Source organism: Sus scrofa, chromosome 13, assembly GCF_000003025.6.
Source record: "Sus scrofa isolate TJ Tabasco breed Duroc chromosome 13, Sscrofa11.1, whole genome shotgun sequence".
In the NCBI taxonomy this organism is placed as follows: Eukaryota; Metazoa; Chordata; class Mammalia; order Artiodactyla; family Suidae; genus Sus; species Sus scrofa.
Genome location: NC_010455.5, coordinates 96653174 through 96676720, shown reverse-complemented (window position 1 = coordinate 96676720; position 23547 = coordinate 96653174). Strand labels below are relative to the sequence as shown.

The window sequence follows — 23547 nt, the reverse complement described above, 5'->3', positions numbered from 1 at the left end:
AATTCACCCGATTTTTGATAGGCAAATCTTCTTAATGATAAAATTAAGATAATCAACTGGGCAAAAGCAAAACCAACCCATCTCAACTTAGTTACTGAATTAATAGGTGTTTAACTTTTCAGATAGAAATACATGCCTCAAAGGAATGCTCAAACTATATTTAAGAATTATATTTTGTAATCAGTAATAATTAATGAACAAATTCAAATTATTAAGGGGTTAATTATACTTGATATAGAGAAATTCTAGAAAAAGTCAAAGTCTACTTTATGTATTTGTCTTCCACACTAAATAAATGACAAAAAAGAATAACACATTCTAACCTTTCTGTTTGGGATTCATTGTCAGTTTTGTACTGTTCGAAATCTTGGCTAAGAGACTGTAGCTTTTCTTCAAGTCTCTTTTCACGTTCTACACTTCCTTGATAAAATTTCATCTCTTTTTCCATCACTTTCACTTTTTCTTCCATAGCCTTAAACTCATGAAGAATTAGATAGCTGACTCCACAGTACTTACAAACCTTTTCTTCAGGGGACATCTAGAAAATAGAACATACATTTACTGAATTATATTTAATTAAAAAAAATAAAGTTCAACTGAGGATGTTATTACAAACAGCTTAGTCAAATTAAGTAAATGTATACTGTGCTATATGGAGCAATAATTGTAACATTGCATACATTTGGGTAAAATTTTAAAAACTGGCGTGATATTGACTCTAACACAAAACCCTACAATTAAAAAGGGTCTCTTGGAATAATTATTTCTCCATGGTATCTCTATGAAAGATTTACTCTTCAAATATTTTCCATAAAATAAAACTAAAAATCTTTAAAATTCCTAATTTAAGATTAATTTTCCATGTAGTGAGAAGAAACCACTGGCCTTTCAGTACCAACAGCACTGTGATCCTAGAGACGCTTCTTAGCTTATTCAGATCTAATTTTCCTCATTTATGAAATTATGGCATTGAACCAAATGATCTCTAAGTTTCTGGTCTATTTTAACATTTTATGATTTTTACAGGATTTAATGTTCTGTCATAAAACCACAAATAGGAAAAACACTTTGAACCTAATTTCTCCTCCCTAAATCAGATAGTTCTTTTCCTCTCAAGGAGGTATAGTTTTACATATTTTACAGATAAGGAAATGGGACTATTGAAGTTAAATAACCAGCTGATAGGTGGAGAAGGTGGCATTAAACCTAAGTCTATTTAAAACCAGCAAGTATGCCTGTAACCATTTGTATCACATTTATCTACCATGTATATGTCAGCATTCTCTTACTTTTTTCAGATAAAATGCTCATATATCTTTGGCTAGATAGGAGGTGGAAAAAAAATTGAATTTTAGCAAAATCAAGAGAAAGGTGATTTTTTTTTCTGTCTAAAGTATATAAATATTCCTCAAGTAGCCTCTACTAGTCTTTCTGTTCACAAAGATAAGAGATAGTTTCATTAAATACTTGCTTCAGGGCACTAAAATGAAAGTAACACTAGGATTATGTGAGGAATGCTTACCCTCAATACAGCCTCCCTTACCACTAGAAGGCAGTCCTGATGCCACCATATCTGCCTATCAATGCCATCCACCATATGTGCTTATCCATGCCATACTCGAATGAGTTGAAAAAAACTAATAATTTTCATACAGTAAAAATTTTCTCATTTAAACTTCAATAATAAAAATTTCAAATTAAAAACCATGATAGAATACTGTGGGATGCAGATTAATGACTATATCAACTAACTGCCACTGATATCAAATGTATAGATTTATAAAACAACAGGTTTGAAAGAAATCAGAAATACAACCTCTGGTTCAATCTCTAGATGGGTTCATTGAGACTATTCCAACCTAGATAAGTTGTTATCCAGACTCTATTTCAACATCCAGAATGCTAGGAAATTACTTTGTAAAATAACCAGTTCTATCTTCTGAGGACTTTGTCTATCAGGAAATTCTTTTTCAGCTGACCGCAAATCTGCCTTCCTGGCGCACCCATAGGTCCTAGACCACCTAGTAACCACGGAACAACCCAGATGTTTTTCTAATATTTAAAGACAGCTATTAGGAACACTCTCTATCTTCTAATTCTCCAGGTCAATACGTGCAATTCCTTCAGTTGTTTCCCATATGACATGGTTTTGAATTTTTTAGTCATTCTAGATAATTTTCCTTGAATATGTTCCAGGTTCTATATATGTTTCAAGGTATAGTGACCAGAACTGAATACTTTAGTTGCTCTCACTAAAGCAGAATAAGAGAGGACTCAAATTTCTCCCATTCTAATATCTCATTAATAATATTATCTAATGCAACCGTAGACCACAATAGTCTTTTGCATTTTTAATAATTACATGTTGCTATTATATAACTGGCTTTTATGTTACATAAAACCTCTATTTAAAAACACACTTCAGGAATTCCTGTTGTGGCAGACCGGAAACAAATCCAACTAGGAACCATGACATTGCAGGTTCGATCCCTGGCCTCGCTTGCAGGTTAAGGATCCAGCGTTGCCATAAGCTGTGGTATGGGTTGCAGACTTGGCTCATATCTGGCATTGCTGTGGCTGTGGCATGGGCTAGCAGCTGTAGCTCCAATTCGACCCCTCACTTGGGAATCTCTATATGCTGTGGGTGCAGCCCTAAAAAGCAAAAAATAAATAAACCATGCCCCATTACACTGAATATATCAATCTATTCCTTATGACCTGTCTCCACTTTCTAATACTGGCTGCTCTGTTTGGTATATTACTAAAACCCCCTCCACTCTAGCAAGGCTAATTGGTGAATGGGGGTTGGACATCTGACCCAGAAGAACCAAGCCTTAAGCTGGGATGAGCCAGCTAGGCCTGTAAGTGCTAAAGATCAGGCATTTAGGACACCTTTAAGACAGCCATAATAAAGAAGACTCACATGCAAGGTACAGAGTAAAGCACATTATTGGGATGAGAGAGAGAATGAACAGATAGAAACACAGAGAGAAGATGAGAAAAAGACATTGTGGATCCAGAGTAAGACAGAAAAAAATGGAATCAGTCACTGTCTTAAACCCAATGACCTTCCAATCCCTCACTTCAATCCCTGTTAAGACCTAGTCTCCCCTCTTGCCCTTTGGGATCCACTCCCAATCTTCCTCCACTATTCTCCTTTCCTCCAAAAGTTCCTATTCCATGAAACCAATAACCCTCATTCTATTATGTGAGCATTTGGCTTTTAATATGCAAGGGCTGAACAAGAAATAAAATTGTAAATGTAAATAAAAATATATATATGTATATTTTTTAGACTCAAACTTTTGTTAGTGGCTTTGTGTTCTTCTGTAAAATTCTGAGCTTTGTGTCTTCTGTAAAATTGAACCTTGAAAGTTGTTTCATCCATCTAATTTATTGATAAAAAATGTTGACTATGACAAAAGTCAAGGGTAGACCTCTACAACATCATATCTCCTTAGTAAATACTAATTCATTACTCAGCACATATCAAATACAACTTTTCAAGTGGTTATTAAACTACTCAAATTATTTGCAATACCAGCTTATATTATTCATATTGTCTTCAGGAATATTATGACAAACTTTGTCAAATGCCTTTCTAAAGTCTATATATTCTATATCAACTACAGTCCTGGACCTAGTGACTTCATACAAAATGGCATGGCAAGGCCTATGTGCCAGTCCTCTTAAAGAACATTAAAGTGGCTCAAGGGTTATTGTTTTTTCTAATATACCCTCACAAATAACCTTTTTTTTCTTTTTTTGGCCTTGCCCATAGCATGCAGAAGTTCCCGGGCAAGGGATAAAACCTGAGTCACAGCAGTGACAAAGAGCCACAGCAGTGACAATGCTGAATACTTAATGGCTAGGACCCAAAGAACTCCAAAAATCATCTTTTAATAGTACATTCTAGAATCTCGTCTGAGATTGAAATAGAGTTCACTGGTAATTCATGGTCATTTTATGCATGGAATTGATAGGGATGGAGTAGGGACAGGTAGTTGTATAAGTCCCAATAAGGGACCATAGATAGAGGGAAACTTAGGGGACTTTGGGAGATCACTTTAAGTTAGCTGCTCAAGAGGACCATCAGAACAAGGTAGGCTTGCTTGACTACAGGAAACACTAGATATGCCTCAGGTCATTGGGTGGGGGATGGGGTAGAGGCCTGCATTCAGATTCAGACCAAGGGCAGGAGTTTGAGGATTGCCCTTCTGCTGATTTGAACTCACTGTACGGGATACTAAGGATGAGCTATTGCTCTCAACAAAAGAGTCTGAAGGGGTGGTCTTTTCTGACCCCCATTCCCCTTGGATGATAAAACTGTGGCTCACAGGATCCCAGGGGACAGAGCCTCCTTGCCTGCCCACTTGCATCTCTCGCAAGCATCCTATCTTAATCTATTTCTTGCCTATCACTTTGTCTCTCACTGAGTTCCTTTTGTGCAGAGGCATAAAGGACCTGAACCTCCGTGAGTCCAGATACCAGGTGAGTAATTCTAATTTAAAACTGTGAGTTCTGGGAGTTCTCATTGTGGCACAATGGAAATGAATCCAACTAGGAACTATGAGGTTGCAGGTTTGATCCCTGGCCTCACGCAGTGGGTTAAGATTCTGCAGGCGTTGCCGTGAGCTGTGGTGTAGGTCTCAAATTCAGCTCGGATCTGGCACTACTATGGCTATGGCGTAGGAGGGCAGCTGTAGCTCCCATTTGACCTCTAGCCTGGGAACCCCCATATGCTGCGGTGCAGCCCTAAAAAAACAAAAGACAAAAAAATTAAAATAAGAAAACTGTGAGTTCAAGTCCCAAACTGGGTTTAGATTGGGTTTGAGTCCCAGCATATGGGTTCAAGTCCCAATCTGGATTCTGGCTAGGTTCAGGCCATTAGTGCTATCAGTTTCAGAATGGCATTTGTATGTTTTCCTCTTACTCTGTACATGTTCTCAAAGATCACCAAGAGTGGCTCCGTAATCCCACTGAAGGGAACTATCAGTCCTCAGGAATATAATTCATCTAGATCAAGAGACTTGAACTAATTAAGAGCATATGGGTATTCTTTTACAATCCCTTTCACCATCATGAGTTTTGGTTCCCTCTCATCAATTTGAAAATTATATTCTTATTCCAAGGAACTTTCATCCTTAGCCTGTTAATCACAGTTCTCTCCCAGCTCCTGGGAAAGTGCTGTATCCTTATTCTAAAAAAAAAAAAAAAAAAAAAAAAAAAAAGATTGTGGCCTGAGGCACAAAACACAAAACTGTATAAATTTCACAGTTGTGAAAGCTATTAGAACGTTATTCCAACATAGAAATGATGGGAAAAGCTGAAATAAGTGAAATATACATTTTACAAAACAGGCCTTCTAGAAGTTCAGCAAAGAAAGCCAAAACATGATATTCATTATGATCTAGGAATTATCTAGAATGATCTATGTCTAGATCATATTCATTATGATCTAAGACATATCATAAAATAATAGGTCCATAAGGGTAGTCTCTAGACTTCACTTAGAATTACCTGGGGAGTTCCTGCTATGGCTCAGTAGTAACAAATCCAACCAGTATCCATGAATATGCAGGTTCGATCCCTGGCCTCGTTCAGTGTGTTAAAGATCTGGTGTAGACAAGAGCTGAGGTATAGACTGCAGACTCACTCAGATCTGGCATTGCTGTGGCTGTGGCACTGGCAGGCAGCTGCAGTTCTGATTTGATCCCTAGCCCGGGAACTTCCATATGCTGCCAGTGCAGTGTCCCCACCCCCCACCAAAAAAAGGAAAACCTGAATTAGTGAGTGATCTGTGTTAAACAATTACATTGAACAAAAGTTTTCAATGTTATTAAATAAAAGTAGTTCTCTGTAAGTAAAACTGCAAAAGAAAAAATGTAATAATGCTTTCAAAATCTTTCTTTCTGTATGGGCTAATTATTTAAGACATTTTTGTGAAACTTAAGAAGATATGAAATACTATAATTATGTTCCCAAATGAAGTAAGCAAAACTTATCTTTTTTGGTGAAATATAATTTGTGCTTCATTCTTATAACTTGGTGTTATATCATCTTGTTTTGTAAGTAAAATAATGACATGCTGTCATTCTTGAGAAAAGGGCTATCATTAGCGGATGCTTTTGCTTTTTACAAGATGCACTTTGGAGGAGGCATCAAAAAATGCAGTATATTAAACAAATGCAGAGACATTTAAAAATAAATTATAAAATAAACTTCTAAAATGCAGTGTTGGTACTTTTAAAATTATAGTTATTTAATATAAAATGATGCAAAATTTTTAAAAGGTTAAATTAAGCTTCAGATTTTATTCAAATCTCTTGTCTGTGCTTTAAGAGGGAAACGCACTCAGTAACTTCCTGCTGCCCAAGTGAGGCATTCTCTGGTCCAAAAATTGTTCTTCTTTCCTTTTCCCAGCCATCCCATGCATTTTGTGCTTACATGAGAAAGAAATAGAGAAGTTATTCCACTGTGGTAAAAGTGACAACAGTATAAAATGTTAACCTTTCTAAGAAGAGTATACATTAAAAAAGATGCCTTTGGAGTTCCCATTGTGGCTCAGCGGTAATGAACCTGACTAGTATCCCTGAGGATGCAGGTTCAATCCCCGGTTTCACTCAGTGGGTTGAGGAGCCAGTGTTTCTGTGAGCTGTGGTGTAGGCTGCAGATGTGCTTGGATCCCATAGTGCTGTGGCTGTGGTGTGGGCCAGCAGCTGCTCCCTGGCCTGGGTACTTCCTTGTGTCATGTCTGTAGCCCTAAAAAGACCAAAAAAAAAAAATGCCTTTACTCAAAACAATCAAATGTCTAGTTAGTAAATTTCATTCAGATTCCAAGAGGCCTTTTGAGGCATATAGCACAATGAAACTTTTGAGTCATTAGTCACACAGACAACCTGACTGTTTCATAAGGCCATCACAACCCTTCCTTATCAATGTCACCTGGCTGCACCACCAAATCATAAAGTAATTTGGGGAGTTCCCATTGTGACACAGTGAGTTTAAGAATACAACTTAAGTGGCTTGGGGTGCTGCAGAAGTGTGGGTTTGATCCTCGGCCTAGCTCAGAGAGTTAAATGATCTGGCATTGTAGCAGCTGCAGTATGGATCACAGCTGTGACTTGGATTCAGTCCCTGGCCCAGGAACTTCTACATGCCATGGATGTGACCATTAAAAAATTAAGTAAATAAATAAACAAAAAGCAATTGGTAAAGACTACCTACCCTAAACCCCTATAGGTACATTTCCAACAAGATGTTTTTCAAGTTTATGGACAGGATTTTTCTCAAATTTATATGAAAAGGCAAAGAAACTAGAAGGACCAAAATAGGGTTAAAAAAATAAAGAGAAGCATTTTACTTGATTTTTCAAGACATAATGTATTGCTATGTCTAGCAACCAACACCATGAGGCATCAGCTGAAAAGAAAGACGCATAGATCAATAGAACAAAATAAAGAACCTAAAAATAGATCTACATAAATATTCCAAACTAATTTTGGTCAAGGTGTAAAAGCAATTTAGTGAAGGGAAAATTGCCTTTTCAAAAAACAGTCCTATAAGAATAACTGGATATCCACAGGTTACAAAACAAACAAACAACATCAACCCAAATCTCACATCCTATACAAAATTAACTACAATGTAAAACATAAAAATATAGTCTTAAAAGAAAAATCCTTAGAGTAAATCTTCAAGATCTAAATTAAGCAAAGAGTTATTAAACTTGATGCCAAAAACATGATCTATAAAAAGAAAAATTGATGGCCTGGATTTCATCAAAATTTAAAACTTTTGCTCTATAAAAGACTCTGCAAAGAGGATGAAATGAGAAGCTACAAAGACTAGTATCTAGATTATATAAAGAACACTCAAAACTCAACAGTTAAAAAAATCCAATTAGAAAATGGTCAAAAGAGGAGTTCCCGTCATGGGAGTGGTTAACAAATCTGAGTAGCATCAATGAGCACAGGTTCAATCCCTGGCCTTTCTCAGTGGGTTAAGAATCTGGTGTTGTCAGGAGCCGGACAACACCAGATGTCATGTAGGTCACAGACATGGCTCGGATCCTGCTTGCTGTGACTGTGGTGTAGGCTAGCAGCTACAGCTCTAATTCAACCCCTAACTTGGGAACCTCCATATGCCATGGGTGCAGCTCTAAAAATAAAAAAAAAAATGGTCAAAAGACATGAAGAGACATTTCACCTAAGAGGACATATAGATACCAAATAAGCACATGAAGGATAAGCCATTAGGAAAATGACAATTAAAACCACAATGAAATATCACTGAACACTTATCAGAAAGGCTAAAATGACAGTGGCACAATATATTAAAATGAAAAAGGCAAAAACCTACAGCCAAGAATACTCTACCCAGCAAGACTCTCATTCAGATTTGATACACAGATCAAAAGTTTTAGATGTGTAAGAGCTAAGAGTTCAGCACCACCAAACCAGGTTTATAAGAAATGTTACAAGAACTTCTCTAAGTGAAAAAGGCCCACAACTGGAAACATGAAAATTACAAAATGAAAAAATTCATTGGTAAAGGCAAACATATAGTAAACATAAGATATAATCCAGGCACAAAAATACTAAGAATGTTAAAAGATGAAAGTAGTAAAATGATCTATATCCACAATATGCAGTTAAGGGATACACAAAATAATTAGTTGTAAAATACAATGTCAAAAACAGTAATCTTGAGGGGAGTTCATGTTGAGGCTCAGTGGTTAATGAATCCGACTAGGAACCATAAGGTTGCAGGTTCAAACCCTGGCCTCACTCAGTGGGATAAGGATCCGGCATTGCTGTTAGCTGTGGTGTGGGTCACAGATGTGGCTAAGTTCCCATGAGGCTGTGGCTGTGGCATAGGCCGGTGGCTACAGCTCCAATTAGACCCCTAGCCTGGGACCTCCATATGCCGTGGGTGCGGCCCTAGAATAGACAAAACAAAACAGTAATCGTGAGGTGAAGAGAGCACAAATGCAAGGTTGTTAAAATGCATCTGAAATTAAGAGAGCAACAACTGAAACAAGCACATATATATTGCTACATATAAATCTCATGGTAACCACAAACCAAAAAATCTATAATAGATACACACACAAACACAAAAAAGGAATCCAAACACAGCACTAAAAGAGTCACCAAATCACAAAAGAAAAAAAAAAAACAAGAGAAGAAAGGAACAATTGGGTTTTGATGATGGTTGTACAACCACAAACATAATAAAATTCATTGAATTTTTTTTTAAAAAAAGAAGAAAAAAGAAGGAACAAATAAGCCCTAAAAAAAGAACCCCCCAAAAAAACAACGAAATGATATTATGAACATTCATATCAATAATTACTTTATATGCAAATGAATTAAATGCTCCAATCCAAAGACAACGAGTGGCTGAACAGAAACAAAAATAAGATCTACATTTATGCTGCCTATAAGAAACTCATTTTAGATCTAAAGACACACACAGACTAGGAGTTCCTGTTGTGGCTCAGTGGGTAAAGAACCTGACTAGCATGCAGAAGGACATGGCTTCAATCCCTGGCCTCAATCAGTGGGTTAAAGGATCCAGCATTGCCACAAGCTGCAGCATAGTCATAGATGCAGTTGGGATCTGGTGTTGCTGTGCCTGTGGCATAGGTCAGTGGCTATGATTCTGATTTGACCCTAGCCTGGGAACCTCCATATGCCAAGGGTGTGGCCCTAAAAAGACAAAAAATAAAAATAAAGACACACACCAACACACACCAAAAAGTGGCAGGGGTGGGTAGAAAAAAGTATTCTATGCAAACAGAAATCAAAAGAAAGCCAGCATAGCAATATTTATATCAGACAAAATATACTTTAAAATAAAGACCATAAAGAGACATAGAAAGATTACATAATGATCAAGGGTTCAATCCAGGAAGATATAAAAATAGTAAATAAATAAGCACCTGACATAGACACATATAAATACATAAAGCAAATACCAACAGACATAAAGGAAGAAACTGATAGTAATACAATAATAATAGGGGACTTTAACACCCCAGTAACATCAATGGACAGATCATCCAGATGGAAAATTAATAAGGAAACACTGACCATACGAACTTAATAGACATATACCTATATCTATATCTATACATTCCATCCAAAAGCAGCAGAATATATATTCTTTTCAAGTGCACATGGAACATTCTCCAGGATAGTTCACATGCTAAGCCACAAAACAAGCCTTTGTAAATTTAACAAAATTCAAATAATATAAAGCATCTTTTCTGACCATAATGCTATGAGACTGAAAATCAACTATAAGAAAAAAGCTGTAAAGAACACAGACAGGTGGAGGCTAAACAATATGCTACTAAACAGCCAATGGATCACTGAAGAAATCAAAGAGGAAATCAGCAAATACCTGAGGAAAAATGAAAATGAAAACAGAACAATCCAAAATCCTACAGGTGGAGCAAAAGTAGTGTTAAAAGGGAAGTTTACAGCAATATAAATTTACCTCAGGAAACAAGAAAAATCTCAAATAAGCAACCTAAGCTTACACCTAAAGGAACTAGAAAAAGAAGAACAAACAAAACTTAAAAGTTAGTGAAAGGAAAGAAATCATAAAGATATGAGCAGAAATAAATGGAATAGAGACTTAAAAATAAAAAAGATCAATAAAACTAGGAGCTGGTTCTTTGAAAAGATCAACAAAATTGATAAGCTTTTAGCTAGACTCACCAAGAAAAAAAGAGAGATGAATCAAATCAATAAAATAAGAAATGAAAAAGAAGTTACAACTAACACCACAGAAATACAAAGGATCATAAGAAGAACTATAGGCCAATAAAAGTGGAAAACATAGAAAAAATGGACAAATTCCTGGAAATGTACAATATCCTAGGACCAAACCAGGATGAAATAGAAAATATGAACAGACTACCAGTAATGAAATTGAATCAAAATTCCCAATAAACAAAAGTCCTTGACCAGATAGCATCACAGATAAATTTTACCAAACATTTAGAAAAGAGTTAACACTTAACCTTCTCAAACTATTTAAAAAAATTGCAAAGGAAGGAATGCTTCCAAATTTACTCTGAGGCCAGTATCACCCTGACACCAAAACCAAACAAAGATCTCATACACAAAAAGAAATTACAGACTAATATCCCTAGTGAATATAGACGCAAAAATCCCCAACAAAATACTAGCAAACTGAGTCCAAAAATACATTACAAGTATCATACACCATGATTAAGTGGGATTTATCCCACGGTTGCAAGGATTTTTCAATATATGCAAATCAATCAATATAATACACCACATTTACAAATTGAAGAATAAGAACCACATAGTCATCTCAGCAGATGCAGAAAAAGCTTTTGACAAAATTCAACATCCATGTATGATCAAAAAAAAAAACAAAAAACCTCTCACCAAAGTGGGTATAAAGGGAACATGCCTCTACATAAGAAAGGCCATATATGATAAGCCCACAGCTAACATTACACTCAACAATGAAAAGCTTGAAATCACTTCCTTTAAGATCAGGAACAAGACAAAGATGCACATTCTCTCCACTTTTTTTCAATATAGTATTCAAAGTCCTAACCACAGCAATCAGATAAGAAAAAAAAAAAAAGGAATCCAAATTAGAAAGGAAATAAAACTGTCATGGTTTGCAAACGATACGATATTCTACAAATAAATCCTACCAGATGCTACCAGAAAACTACTAGAGCTCAACACTGGATTTGATAAAGTTGCAGGATACAGTATTATATCAAAAACAGGATACAAAATTAATATATAGTAATCTCTTGCATTTCTATACTATAGCAATAAGCTATCAGAAAGAGAAATTAAGGGAAAAACTCTGTTTATAATTACATCAAAAAGGCTAAAATACCTGGAAATAAACAGGAACCATGAGGTTGAGGTTCGATCCATGGACTTGCTCAGTGGGTTAAGGATCTGGCATTGCCATGAACTGTGGTACAGGTCGCAGACGTGGCTCTGGCTATGGCTCTGGCGTAGGCTGGTGGCTACAGCTCTGATTCAACCCCTAGCCTGGGAACTGCCATATGTCACGGGAGCAGCCCAAGAAAATGGCAAAAAGACAAAAAAAAAAAAAAAAGGCTAAAATACCAGGAAATAAACATACCTAAGGAGATAAGAGATCTATACTCAGAAAACAATTATAAAACTATTATAAAGCTATATATAAAACACCACTGAAAGAAAATGAAGATAACACAAACAGATGTAAAGATATACTGTGTTTATAGACTGGAAGAATCAATATTGTCCAAATGACTATATTACCCAAGAAAATCTATGGAATCAATGCAATCCCTATCAAAATACCACTGGCATTTTTCACAGAACTAGAACAAATAATTTTAATACTTTTATGGAAATAAAAAAGACCCCCCCAATAGCCAGAACAATGTTGAGAAAGAAGAACAGAGCTGGAGGTATCACATTTGCTGACTTCAGACTATAATACAAAGATACAGTAATCAAAACAGTATGGTGCTGGCACCAAAACAGATACGTAAATCAATGAAGCATAATAGAGAGCCCTTAAACTCATGCACCTGTGGTCAATCAACCTATAACAAAGGAGACAAGAATATAAAATGGAGAAAAGACAGTCATTTCAATAAGGGATGCTGAGAAAAGTGGACAGCTACATGTAAAAGAATGAAATCAGAACATTTTTTAACATCACATACAAAAATAAATTCAAAGTGGATCAAAGACCTAAATGTAAGACTGGAAACCACAAAAATTCTAAAAGAAAACATAGATGGAACGCTGACATAAATCATAGCAATACTTTTTTTGGATCTTTCTCCCAAAGAAGAAGAAAAAAAGCAAAAGTAAACAGATGGAACCTAATAAAACTTACTTTGCATAGCAAAGGAAACCTTTGACAAAACTAAAAGGCAACCTATGAAGTGAGAGAAAATATTTTCAAAATGATACGATTGATAAGGGGTTAATAACCAAAATATAAATAGATCATACAACTCAACATCAAAAAGACAAACAACTGAATTTAAAAATGGACAGAAGACCTGAATAAACCTTTCTCCAAAGAATATGCAGAGATGGCCAATGGACACATGAAAAGATGTTCAACACTGTTAATCCTCAAAGAAATACAAATTAAAACCACAAAGAGATAATCATCTCACATCTGTCAGAATAGCTGTCATCAAAAAGAACATAAACAACAAATGTGGGCAAGGATGCAGAAAAGAAAGAACCCTCATAACTGCTGGTGGGAATGTAAATTTGTGCAGCTACCATGGAAGACATCATGGAGGTTTCTCAAAAAAAGCTAAAAATAAAACTACCATAGGACCCAGCAATTCCACTACAGTGTATATAAATGAAAAAAATGAAAACACTAATTCAAAAAGATACATGCATGCCAATGTTCACAGAAGCATTATTTACAACCGCAAAAATTTGGAAGCAACCTAAGTGTTCATCAACAGATGAAAAGATAAAGATGTGGTATATAATGGAATACTACTCAGCCATTAAAAAGAATGAAATTTTGGAGTTCCCATTGTGGCACAGTGGTTAACGAATTCGACTAGGAACCGTGACGTTGCGGGTTCGATCCCTGGCCTCTCTCAGTGGGTTAAGGATCCAGCATTGCCGTGAGCTATGGTGTAGGTCACAGACGCAGCTTGGATCCCATGTTGCTGTGGCTCTGGCATAGGCCGGCGGCTACAGCTCCGATTCAACCCCTAGCCTGGGAACCTCCATATGCTGTGGGAGTGTGGCAAGAAAAGGCAAAAAGACAAAAAAAAAAAGAATGAAATTTTGCCATTTTCAACAACACAGATGTACTTAGAGGGTATTATACTAAGTGAAATAAGTCAAAGACAAATATGTATGATATCACTTATATGTGGAATCTAAGAAACAAAATCAACTAGTGAATATACTAAAAAGAAAACAGACTCACAGATAAAGAGAACAAGCTAGTAGTTACCAGTGGAGAAGACAGGGATAGGAGATTAAGAGGTACAAACTACTGTGTATAAAGTAAATAAGCTACGAGACTATATCTTACAGCACAAGGAATTTAGCCAATATTGTTTAATAATTATAAATGAAGTATAACCTTTAAAAATTGTAAAACACTATGCTGTACACCTGAAACATAATTTTGTACATCAGTTGCTATATGTCAATAAAAAAAGGTTTTAAAATCTAATGGCACAGCCACATGGAAAAGAATGAAATTAGAACACTCCCTAACACCATACACAAAAATAAACTCAAAATGGATTAAAGACCTAGATATACGACTAGACACTATAAAACTCTTAGAGGAAAACACAGGCCAAACACTCTCTGACATAAACAACAGCAACATCTTCTCAGATCCACCTCTTAGAGTACTGACAGTAAAAATAAAAATAAACAAATGGGACTTCATTAAACTTAAAAGTTTCTGCACAGCAAAGGAAACCCTAAACAACACGAAAAGACAACCCACAGAATAGGAGAAAATCTTTGCAAGTGATTCAACTGACAAGGGATTAATCTCCAAAATTTATAAACAACTTCTGCAGCTCCATACCAAAAAAACAAACCCCATCAAAAAATGGGCAGAAGATCTAAACAGAGAGTTACCCAAAGAAGACATATGGATGGCCAAAAAACACATGAAAAGATGTTCAACATCACTCATTATTAGAGAAATGCAAATCAAAACCACTATGAGGTACCACCTTACACCAGCCAGAATGGTCAGCATCAAAAAGTCTACCAACAATAAGTGCTGGGGAGGATGTAGAGAAAAAGGAACCCTAGTACACTGTTGGTGGGATTGTAAATTGGTGCAACCACTGTGGAAAGCAGGACGGAGATTCCCTAGAATAGAACTACCATTTGATCCAGCAATCCCACTCCTGGGCATCTATCCAGAGAAAACACCGACTCACAAAGACACATATACTCCAATATTCATTGCAGCACTATTTGCAATAGCCAAGACATGGAAACAACCTAAATGTCCATCAACAGAGGCATGGATCAAGAAGAGGTGGTACATATACACAATGGAATATTACTCAGCCATTAAAAGAACGAAATACTGGCATTTTTAGCAACATGGATGGACCTAGAAATTATCATGCTAAGTTAAGTCAGTCAGACATTGAGACACCAACATCAAATGCTTTCACTGACATGTGGAATCTGAAAAAAGGACAGACTGAACTTCTTTTCAGAACAGATGCTGACTCACAGGCATTGAAAAACTTATGGTCTCTGGAGGAGACAGTTTGGGGGGTGGGGGGATGTGCTTGGGTTGTGGGATGGAAATCCTGTGAAATTGGATTGTTATGATCATTATACAACTACAGATGTGATAAATTCATTTGAGTAATAAAAAAAACAGAAATAAATAAAATCTAATGACAAGATCAAATGCTGAAAATACAGAGAAACTGGATCACTCGTACACTGCTGGTGAGGATGTAAAATGCTATAGCCCTCTGGAAAGGTTTGTCAGTGTTTTAGAAAACTAAACATGCATCTACCAAACAACCTAGCAATTGTACTCAGGCATTTATTCCAGGAAAATAAAAACATGTTGACATAAAAACCTATACACTAATATTTGTAGGAGCTTTATACATAATACCCCCAAACTAGAAAAAATTCAGATGTTCTTCAACAGGTAAAGCAAACTGTAGCACATTCATACCACAGAATGATACTCAGCAATAAAAAAGGGGAAAAAAAGTGCAGATACATGACACAACCTGAACAAAGCTACAGAGAATTACACTGAATGGAAAAAAAAATACCAAACACTGTATATCGCATGATTCCATTTTTATAACATTCTTGAAATGACAAAATTATTGGAGACCAGATTAATGGTTGCCAGGGACATGAATTGGGGGGCAGAGTGGAGTGGAGGTGTGTGAAAGGAGGAGTTAAGGTGAATGTAGCTATTTATATAAGGGCAACAGGAGGAGTCTTTGTTGTGACAGAACCATTTTAACTGTATCAGTGTTCATATGCTGGTTGTGATATTGCAGTATAGTTTCACCAGATGTTACCACTGGGGAAAGCAGGGGAAAGGGTACATGAGATTTCTTGGTATCACTTCTCACAAACTGCATATGAATAAAATAAAAAGTTTGATTTAAAAATAATAAAATATAAAAATAAATAAACCTGGGGCTAAAATACCAGAGAAATCCATAAAGAAATTTTATTGAGCAATTTTTGAAAATGTTGGCTTCATACCTAAACTATACATGACACACCTAGGTTTATCTAAGTATGCTTCCAAAGTATATTTCCCCCAACACCTATTTTTCCAGAAAACCTCACCTTAGTAAACTCTATGACCCGCCTGCAAAAGTATTCTGGACTACAAAACAACAAATGCATATTTTTTAATATTCATAATAACTGAAAAAAAAAACCTGTTTTCCCTAGTGAAGTACTATCGTGGATCACAATATTAAGTGATGAGTCCCCCCAAAAATTTTAGTTTCCCATCTCTTTTGTTATTACTTTAAAAATTACAATTACTTAAAAACACAACACACATACCCATACACACATACATATACCACTTCTTTCCCAGGATACTAGCGCTAACGTTTCTATGACGATTTTTCTTTTTCTTTTTTCTCTACTTTAACACAAAATTTGACCCTAGCCACACTGGCCCAAAATGACCTGGAAAATTAAGTTTATTTTTTCTGGCACTGACAATTTGTGCTTGGAAATATAAAACTGTTATTCTGAATAAATTTCAAAGTTCCAAAGTACTAAAATTACTTTACTGAAACAGGACAAAATGAGCTGTTACTGGTAGGGAAAGGGATTGTTATCCCAGAAAGAACAGTGTGCTCTCCAGCCCTTGCACTGCCACTTCTGTTTTGTAAAATAAACAACTCTGGTCTCTTTATTTTACTTTGTGTCCTGTGGTAATAAATATCTCCTGAAGCTAAAACCCTATTACAAGTGCTCATTTTGTCACCATTTAAAAAAACAAGAGATCAGTTTTACTTTTGCAAAATAACAGACTTTTCCACTGATTTGTTGAGGTTATTCTGACTTCTGTGTATGTTCTCTAGCAAAAAACAGCAAAAAAGAAAATTAATCATTGCTTTTTTACTAAAAGGAGGAGTCCACATGTCCATAAAATTGGTGGGCATTTAGGAGGGAAAGAGATATAGAACTATTACTTTACTGATCTGTAAGTGTTGTTTTAGTTTTAAGTTGTGGCAATCAAATCCTAAACACAGAACTGTACTATCATTACAAGTGCATTCTGCTTTCAGAATGCTGGATGAAAATTTAAACAAACAAAGCTGCTGCTTATCGGAGGTCAGAGAGATAGGTTGGTAGGAGACAGCTCAGTCTAGAGAGCAGATTTAGAGATACGACCTAAGAACATAACGTAAGTAAACTGTAGAGTCTAGCAGCAGAGGGGAAGATGCAGTCTTGCCATCTAGCCCACGGGCCTGTTTTACATTTTCTGCCACTTGAGGAGATGGAAGTCTGAAACATGTTTTATGCTCAGTCAGAAATTGCAAGAAAAAGCAAAAAGATCTGGGAGCGGTAGTCAAAAGATTATCTTATTCTTTCTTTCCTAAGATTCCCTAAGAAGATGAGACCAGAGGGAGATGATTTAACAATCTTTTGCTTTCTAATCAGGCAATGGGTGATTGCCTGATTAGATAACTAGGGCTTATTGTCATCAGCATGCTTCTCCACATTTTCCCTTCAGTGGCCATCTCCCCACATTTATTTTTTTCTTGTAACTCTTTCTACTGCTACCTATTTTGCCATTAATACTACAGCCATTTTCATTTCCTTTATCACTTACCTTTTATGCAATTCATCAACCATCCCCCTTCTATATCATACAGAAAATTACAGAAAGAAATGAATAGGAAAGGCTCCCCTCACCTTCTCTTCCCTGATTTCTACTCAAACCTTTCTTGACTATACACGGAAAAAAAGGAAATGCAGCAGGGGATTCCTAGAAAAAGAGCCAGCATAAAAACTAACACAAAAAGTAAACAGAAGAATAAGGAAAAAAAAAAAAAAGCCTTTTAAAGACTCTCTGCTCTGTCATTATATACCAATCCACCCTCCTATGTCCATTTTTATCCAATAAAATGTAACAGGAGCTCCTCCTGTGGCGCAATGGGATCAGCAGTGGCTTGGGAGTGTTGGGACATGGGTTTGATCCCCTGGCTCAGCACAGTGGGTTAAGGATCCAGTGTTGCCACAGCTGTGGCTCAGTTCACGGCTGTGGCTCAGATCTGATCCACGGCCGCAGGGTGGCCAAAATAAAAAAGAAATGTAGTATAATTCCCAAGCCATTATGAAAAATAAGTAATGAAATAATGGTTCTAATGTGAAGTACTCCTATTATTATTATAAGCTATATAATTTATTTAACATAATTATGTATAGAATGATTATGCAAGCTGACTAAATAGATATTCTGCCCGATCACTAAACAATCCAACAAGTTACATTATGTACCATCTAGAGGAATCAAATACAGGTAAGAAGGTATAGAAAACAAGTAACTGACATCTTTAGACCAAGATGCATGTGTACATTTTTGGTTGTCTTAAAATCAAATACACAAAACAGTGTCTGGCACATTATAGGCACTTGATAACTACTTGTTGTATAAATGCACCTAACTTAGGTCTGAAAAAGTGTAAAGATGCACTTTGTGCTCTAAACATTCTGCAGGCCAAAGGCTACAATCCTCTTACTTGTCCAGGGCCTTAGACAGCTGAGCTGCTCCTGGCCTCTCCACCTCTCTGTACTTCATGGATAGCTGCCTGCCATTCAAGCTTTGAGAAGAAAACTGTATTTATTTAATTATTTATTTATTTATTTTGTCTTTTTTGCCATTTCTTGGGCCGCTCCTGCTTTGAGAAGAAAACTGTATTTATTTATTTATTTATTTATTTTGTCTTTTTTGCCATTTCTTGGGCCGCTCCCACGGCATATGGAGGTTCCCAGGCTAGGGGTCGAATCAGAGCTGTAGCCTCCGGCCTATGCCAGAGCCACATCAACTCGGGATCCGAGCCGTGTCTGCGACCTGCACCACAGCTTAAGGCAACGCCAAATCCTTAACCCACTGAGCAAGGCCAGGGATCGAACCCGCAACCCCATGGTTCCTAGTTGGATTCCTTAACCACAACGGGAACTCCGAAAACTGTATTTATAAGATGTTTGGTTTTGGCATTTTTAAACAATTTACTCCTAAAGTACCTTAAACATGAACAAAAACCCACATTCAACTCATAAAATCTCCACTAAAATAAATACATACTCTTTCTTGCATTTGAAACATTGACATTGTTAAACATTCTCTAACTTGGCCAGTTTTTTCTCCCAGTTAGATCTGGTTCCCTTGGCTCAGAGTATCCTATTCCCTGTCTGTTTCTAGAAATGCCTGCCTTCAAGGGCCAATTCCAGTTTTACCTCCAGCATAAAGACCCTCCCTTGACCAACCTAATACTCAGGGATTTCTCTCCCACCTGCTCCACTCTCAGAGAACATACTATCTTATATATATCTAATGGTGTCTTTTAGAGGGTTTTTTTTTTATGTCATTATATATCTGCTTATTGACAGGGGATTGGTATCTGAGTAGGGAAATTGCATCTTGCAGATTGTTTTGTTTCCTTTAATCTCTAGCATAGTTTATGGAAGGAACACAGTTGAGGAAGGAGGAGGACATTCCATGTCTTCAAACATATGTAGATACCTCTTCTCAGGTAAGCACAGCATAACTGAGCTCTCTCTGAGGGAGAGAGCTTACTCTCCCTTACACCTAACTTAAAAGGTGAAATGAACTAAATGCAATGGTTTAAAGGGTCTTTTCTGGTAACTGGCCTTCCCTTCCAGTTCCAGATAGATTGCAGTTTATGTTAAGTCTAAAGGAAATGGCATGGCAGTAAGCATCAAGTTAAATCAATGGCATGATTAATGCTAACAGGCAGCCCCAAACAACATGCACAAAGGATAAAAGCATATCTGAGAGCTGAATGCAATTTTTAATTAAAATCTAATGGACCGGTGGTTAAGTAGGAGTTGACTGTAGATTTACTTTAAAAACTGAATGATCAATGATAGTTAAGTTTTGAGGTTTTAAATCATAATTTGTTGATCAGTTTCAAAGAGATAGTTTTAAAGTTATGCTGCTAACAATGTACGTGTTGCCAAACTAAATATGAGAGAAATGCTTTTCCCTGAGGACAGAAATTAACTAACAGGGAGAAGAGTAGTAGCAGCTATGAAAAAGAATTGATTGTTAACCAGATTAAATAAGTTGATGCATACTAAAGGGCTTTAAAAGAGTGAGTGCCTGGTGCATGGTGAGTAATAAGAATTAAGGTGAAAATGAAATAGACCCTTACAGAGACACACTGAAAATTCTGCATCATAAAATGTTACAAAATAATTATAATTTATATAGTGATTTACTACCGATTGTTTGTTTGCAATTATGGAATAAGGATCACTTAAAATTTTAAACAGAGTGCCCCTTAGCACAAGGGGATCAGCATCATTTCTTCAAGCACCAGGACTGGGGTTCCATTCCCCAGCCCAGCACAGTGGGTTAAAGGATGGTGTTGCCCAGCTGTGACTGAAACTATGGCTCAGATCTGATCCCTGGCTGGGGAACTCCATATGGCTCAGAGTGGGAAAAGAAAAAAAAAAAAAAAAAATTTAAATAGATCCAGATGTTTTTTTTTTTTTTCTGAAAAGCTGCTAGAAAAATATCTAAAAATAGTATGCGACCATTGCTGAAGCCCTCTTCTCACAAGGGCTCCACAAACACCTGGTCAAACACTGTGCTAGAACTGAAACCAAGCAGGGCCCTGTGGGGCTCCTGGGCACAAAAGCCTTTCTGTATCCCTTATTCCTAGTCTTTAGGAAATAGACCTCATTCAGCCTCCATGACCTTCCCTCAGTTCCAAAGGGCAGGTTCAAACAGTTGCTAATCAGGGAAAGGAGTGGAGACAGAGACAAAGAGGACCAGTCAAGTAATAATATTGCAGCCTTGAGGCAGGGTCCTGGTTTCTCCTCCAGGAATATATATAACAATATCTTTGAGTTCTTCTGCAGGACTAAACCCCCAACAAATGAAAGTTGTTATGAAACATTCTTCATTCCAGAAAGGAGGACCACCAGAACCAGTCCCAGGGCCACTAAACACTAACTTGGAAGAAGAATGAAAGCTTGCACCTACCCTGATCCTTATCTGTGACCTTATTTTCTTCTCCCAAAACTATAGGACCACCTCCTAAATCTCTCCCAAAGAAGGGCACAGTCTTTAGGACATTAGCCTGCTGTGGCTTCCTTTGCCTGGCAAAGCAATAAACCTATTTCTTTCTCCTGCACCCAAAACTGTCTCCATGCCTCTATTTAGCAGCCATGGACAGAGGTCGAGTTTGAGCAACAGAATTATATATGTCTTTTTTCACAGGTCAAACACTTTTTGTACTGAGTCAAATTCTATAATTTTGACTGTTAGGATTGCTATCTTCCCCACTCCACCAATTCACTGCAGATCCCCTAAAAAAAAATAAAACCTCTGAATTCATTCTCCCAGGTTTTGGAATTATCTTTTAAAATCTCTGAATGTTGTGCTATAATAACATAATATTCATACCTTTTGTATTTCTTCAGGTAATGCATGCATGGGCACGTGACGATCCATAATTTCCCAAAATACACTGAGGGAGTGCTGAAGTAAAATAATCTAAAAACATTGATGGCAATAGTCAGAATTAAAACAATGTGAAGAAAATTCAAAGAGATAAATTCCTGGGAGTGTTTGGGGATCAATGGTGATAACTGTTTCAACAGATGTTTGTTTCATCAACTCAATGTTAAAAGGTACAATGGGGGTTTTCTCAGTTAGTTATTAGGCCAGTAGGATAGGAGAGACCTATAGAGAGAGACTACTGAATTAGAAATCTTTCTTTCTGTGGAACTTTACAGTCTAATTGTAATTTCTGTGGTGGTTTACTACTAGTTATTTGTTTTGCAAATACAGAATTAGGATCACAAAATTTTAAACAGACTCATTTATTCCATTTTTAAAAAAACCTTTCTTCCTGAAAAGCTGCTAGAAAAAATATCTAAAAGCAACTGTGACATGAATGCCCGCTTAAATGATGATGTACAGGAGAAAAATATTTAGTTATCAGATTCAATATGATATGCAGGCACTGAACAGAAGAGCTGTCACAGCATGAGAAGCCAAGTGCCAATTAAGATGGACATTATATCATTTTTATGCAGATGTTTTCCTTTTAATCAATTTCACTTTCTAATAAAACAATTCAATATAAAACTACCACTACTTTCATAAAACCACACAAGATGAATGAATGAGCGCTTTGAGTTACTTTTTTTAATCTTTCCCAAATATGGAGAAAGACTAGACAGTCCAGTTTCATGAATGAGAGATATTTATATATCTAAGGAGCGAAGGGTAAAGGGTGACAGCAGAATAAGATGAGACAGTGCACAATTCCATAGCAGGAAATGACAGCCAAGGGCCAGGAGTTGTAGACAAGAGACTATTTGGAAGTTCAGGAAAGAAAAAATGTCTTTCTGATGCAAGTGGGGAATTGGTGAAGGCTTCCTCAGGTGGTTTGCTTTTGATCAGGAAAGGATTTTAACAAAGAGAGACTGGAGAGGGATAGTAACCCCAGACACAAAGCAAGGTACCAGAGAAATTGTAGTTAACAAAAATTGCTGTAGATGTAGGTTTGTTTTTTTTTTTTAATTGTAGAAGTATTGGTGGAAGAGAGGATTCCTCATCCCGTGTTAGTCCAAAGCTCCATGTTTTAATGAGCTGCTGTTTAAAACAACTAATGGGCTGTTTTCCCATGTAAATGTAATACATCGTGTGCGTGTTTGGGGTGGGGGAAGGAGGTTAACTGGAGTTAACCACTGGCAGGGCAGGTGGGGGAGGGCGGGGGTGGTGGTGTAAAGTCAACTGACATAGTTAACAGAGGCCCACAAGGCCAAGTACATAATAATCTGATGTTTGGCAGACTCTTACAGTGATGTGGCAAGAGCTCATTATTCACAGAAAGCTCATTATTCTCAATTCTGCCATTCTACAACGGGCTCACCATCAGTAAAATAATATGGCATCATCCTAATTAAACTCTATTGGGAGCAGAATTTTTCCTAAAATTACCAACTAAATCTCCTTTTAAAATTCCATGCATAAATTTATTTGAGAGCACAGATCTAGTGACAGTATAAACAAGGAACAGTGAACAGTTTTTATTTAGTACCATCATTTTAAGTCTGTCCCAATTTTGCAGGCTTAGTATACCAAGGGAGAAGAATTGGTAGGTCTGATTATTGAGAAAAAATTAAAATATTCTGCCAATCCAGAGAATCTTCCCATGATGCAGAAAGAAAACAATTTTATTACTGAAAAAACCTTTAACTAGACTGTGATGCACATCACAGTTAATCTGCTAATGAG

General features: G+C 36.6%; 1 protein-coding gene across 3 annotated transcripts in view; it reads right to left on the bottom strand.

Moving 5' to 3' along the window:
- LEKR1 (leucine, glutamate and lysine rich 1) overlaps nt 1-23547 on the bottom strand; it is a 241648-nt gene that overhangs the window by 205989 nt on the left and 12112 nt on the right. For 2 of the 3 annotated variants that reach the window (XM_021069706.1, XM_021069707.1), the window contains 2 exons: nt 21706-21795; nt 324-538 (listed from right to left, as the gene is read on the bottom strand). In XM_021069706.1, coding sequence (XP_020925365.1) covers nt 324-538; nt 21706-21753 — 263 coding nt within the window. In that variant the 5' untranslated portion in view covers nt 21754-21795. The remainder of the gene's footprint in view (nt 1-323; nt 539-21705; nt 21796-23547) is intronic. The other variant, XM_021069708.1, reaches the window with a different exon arrangement.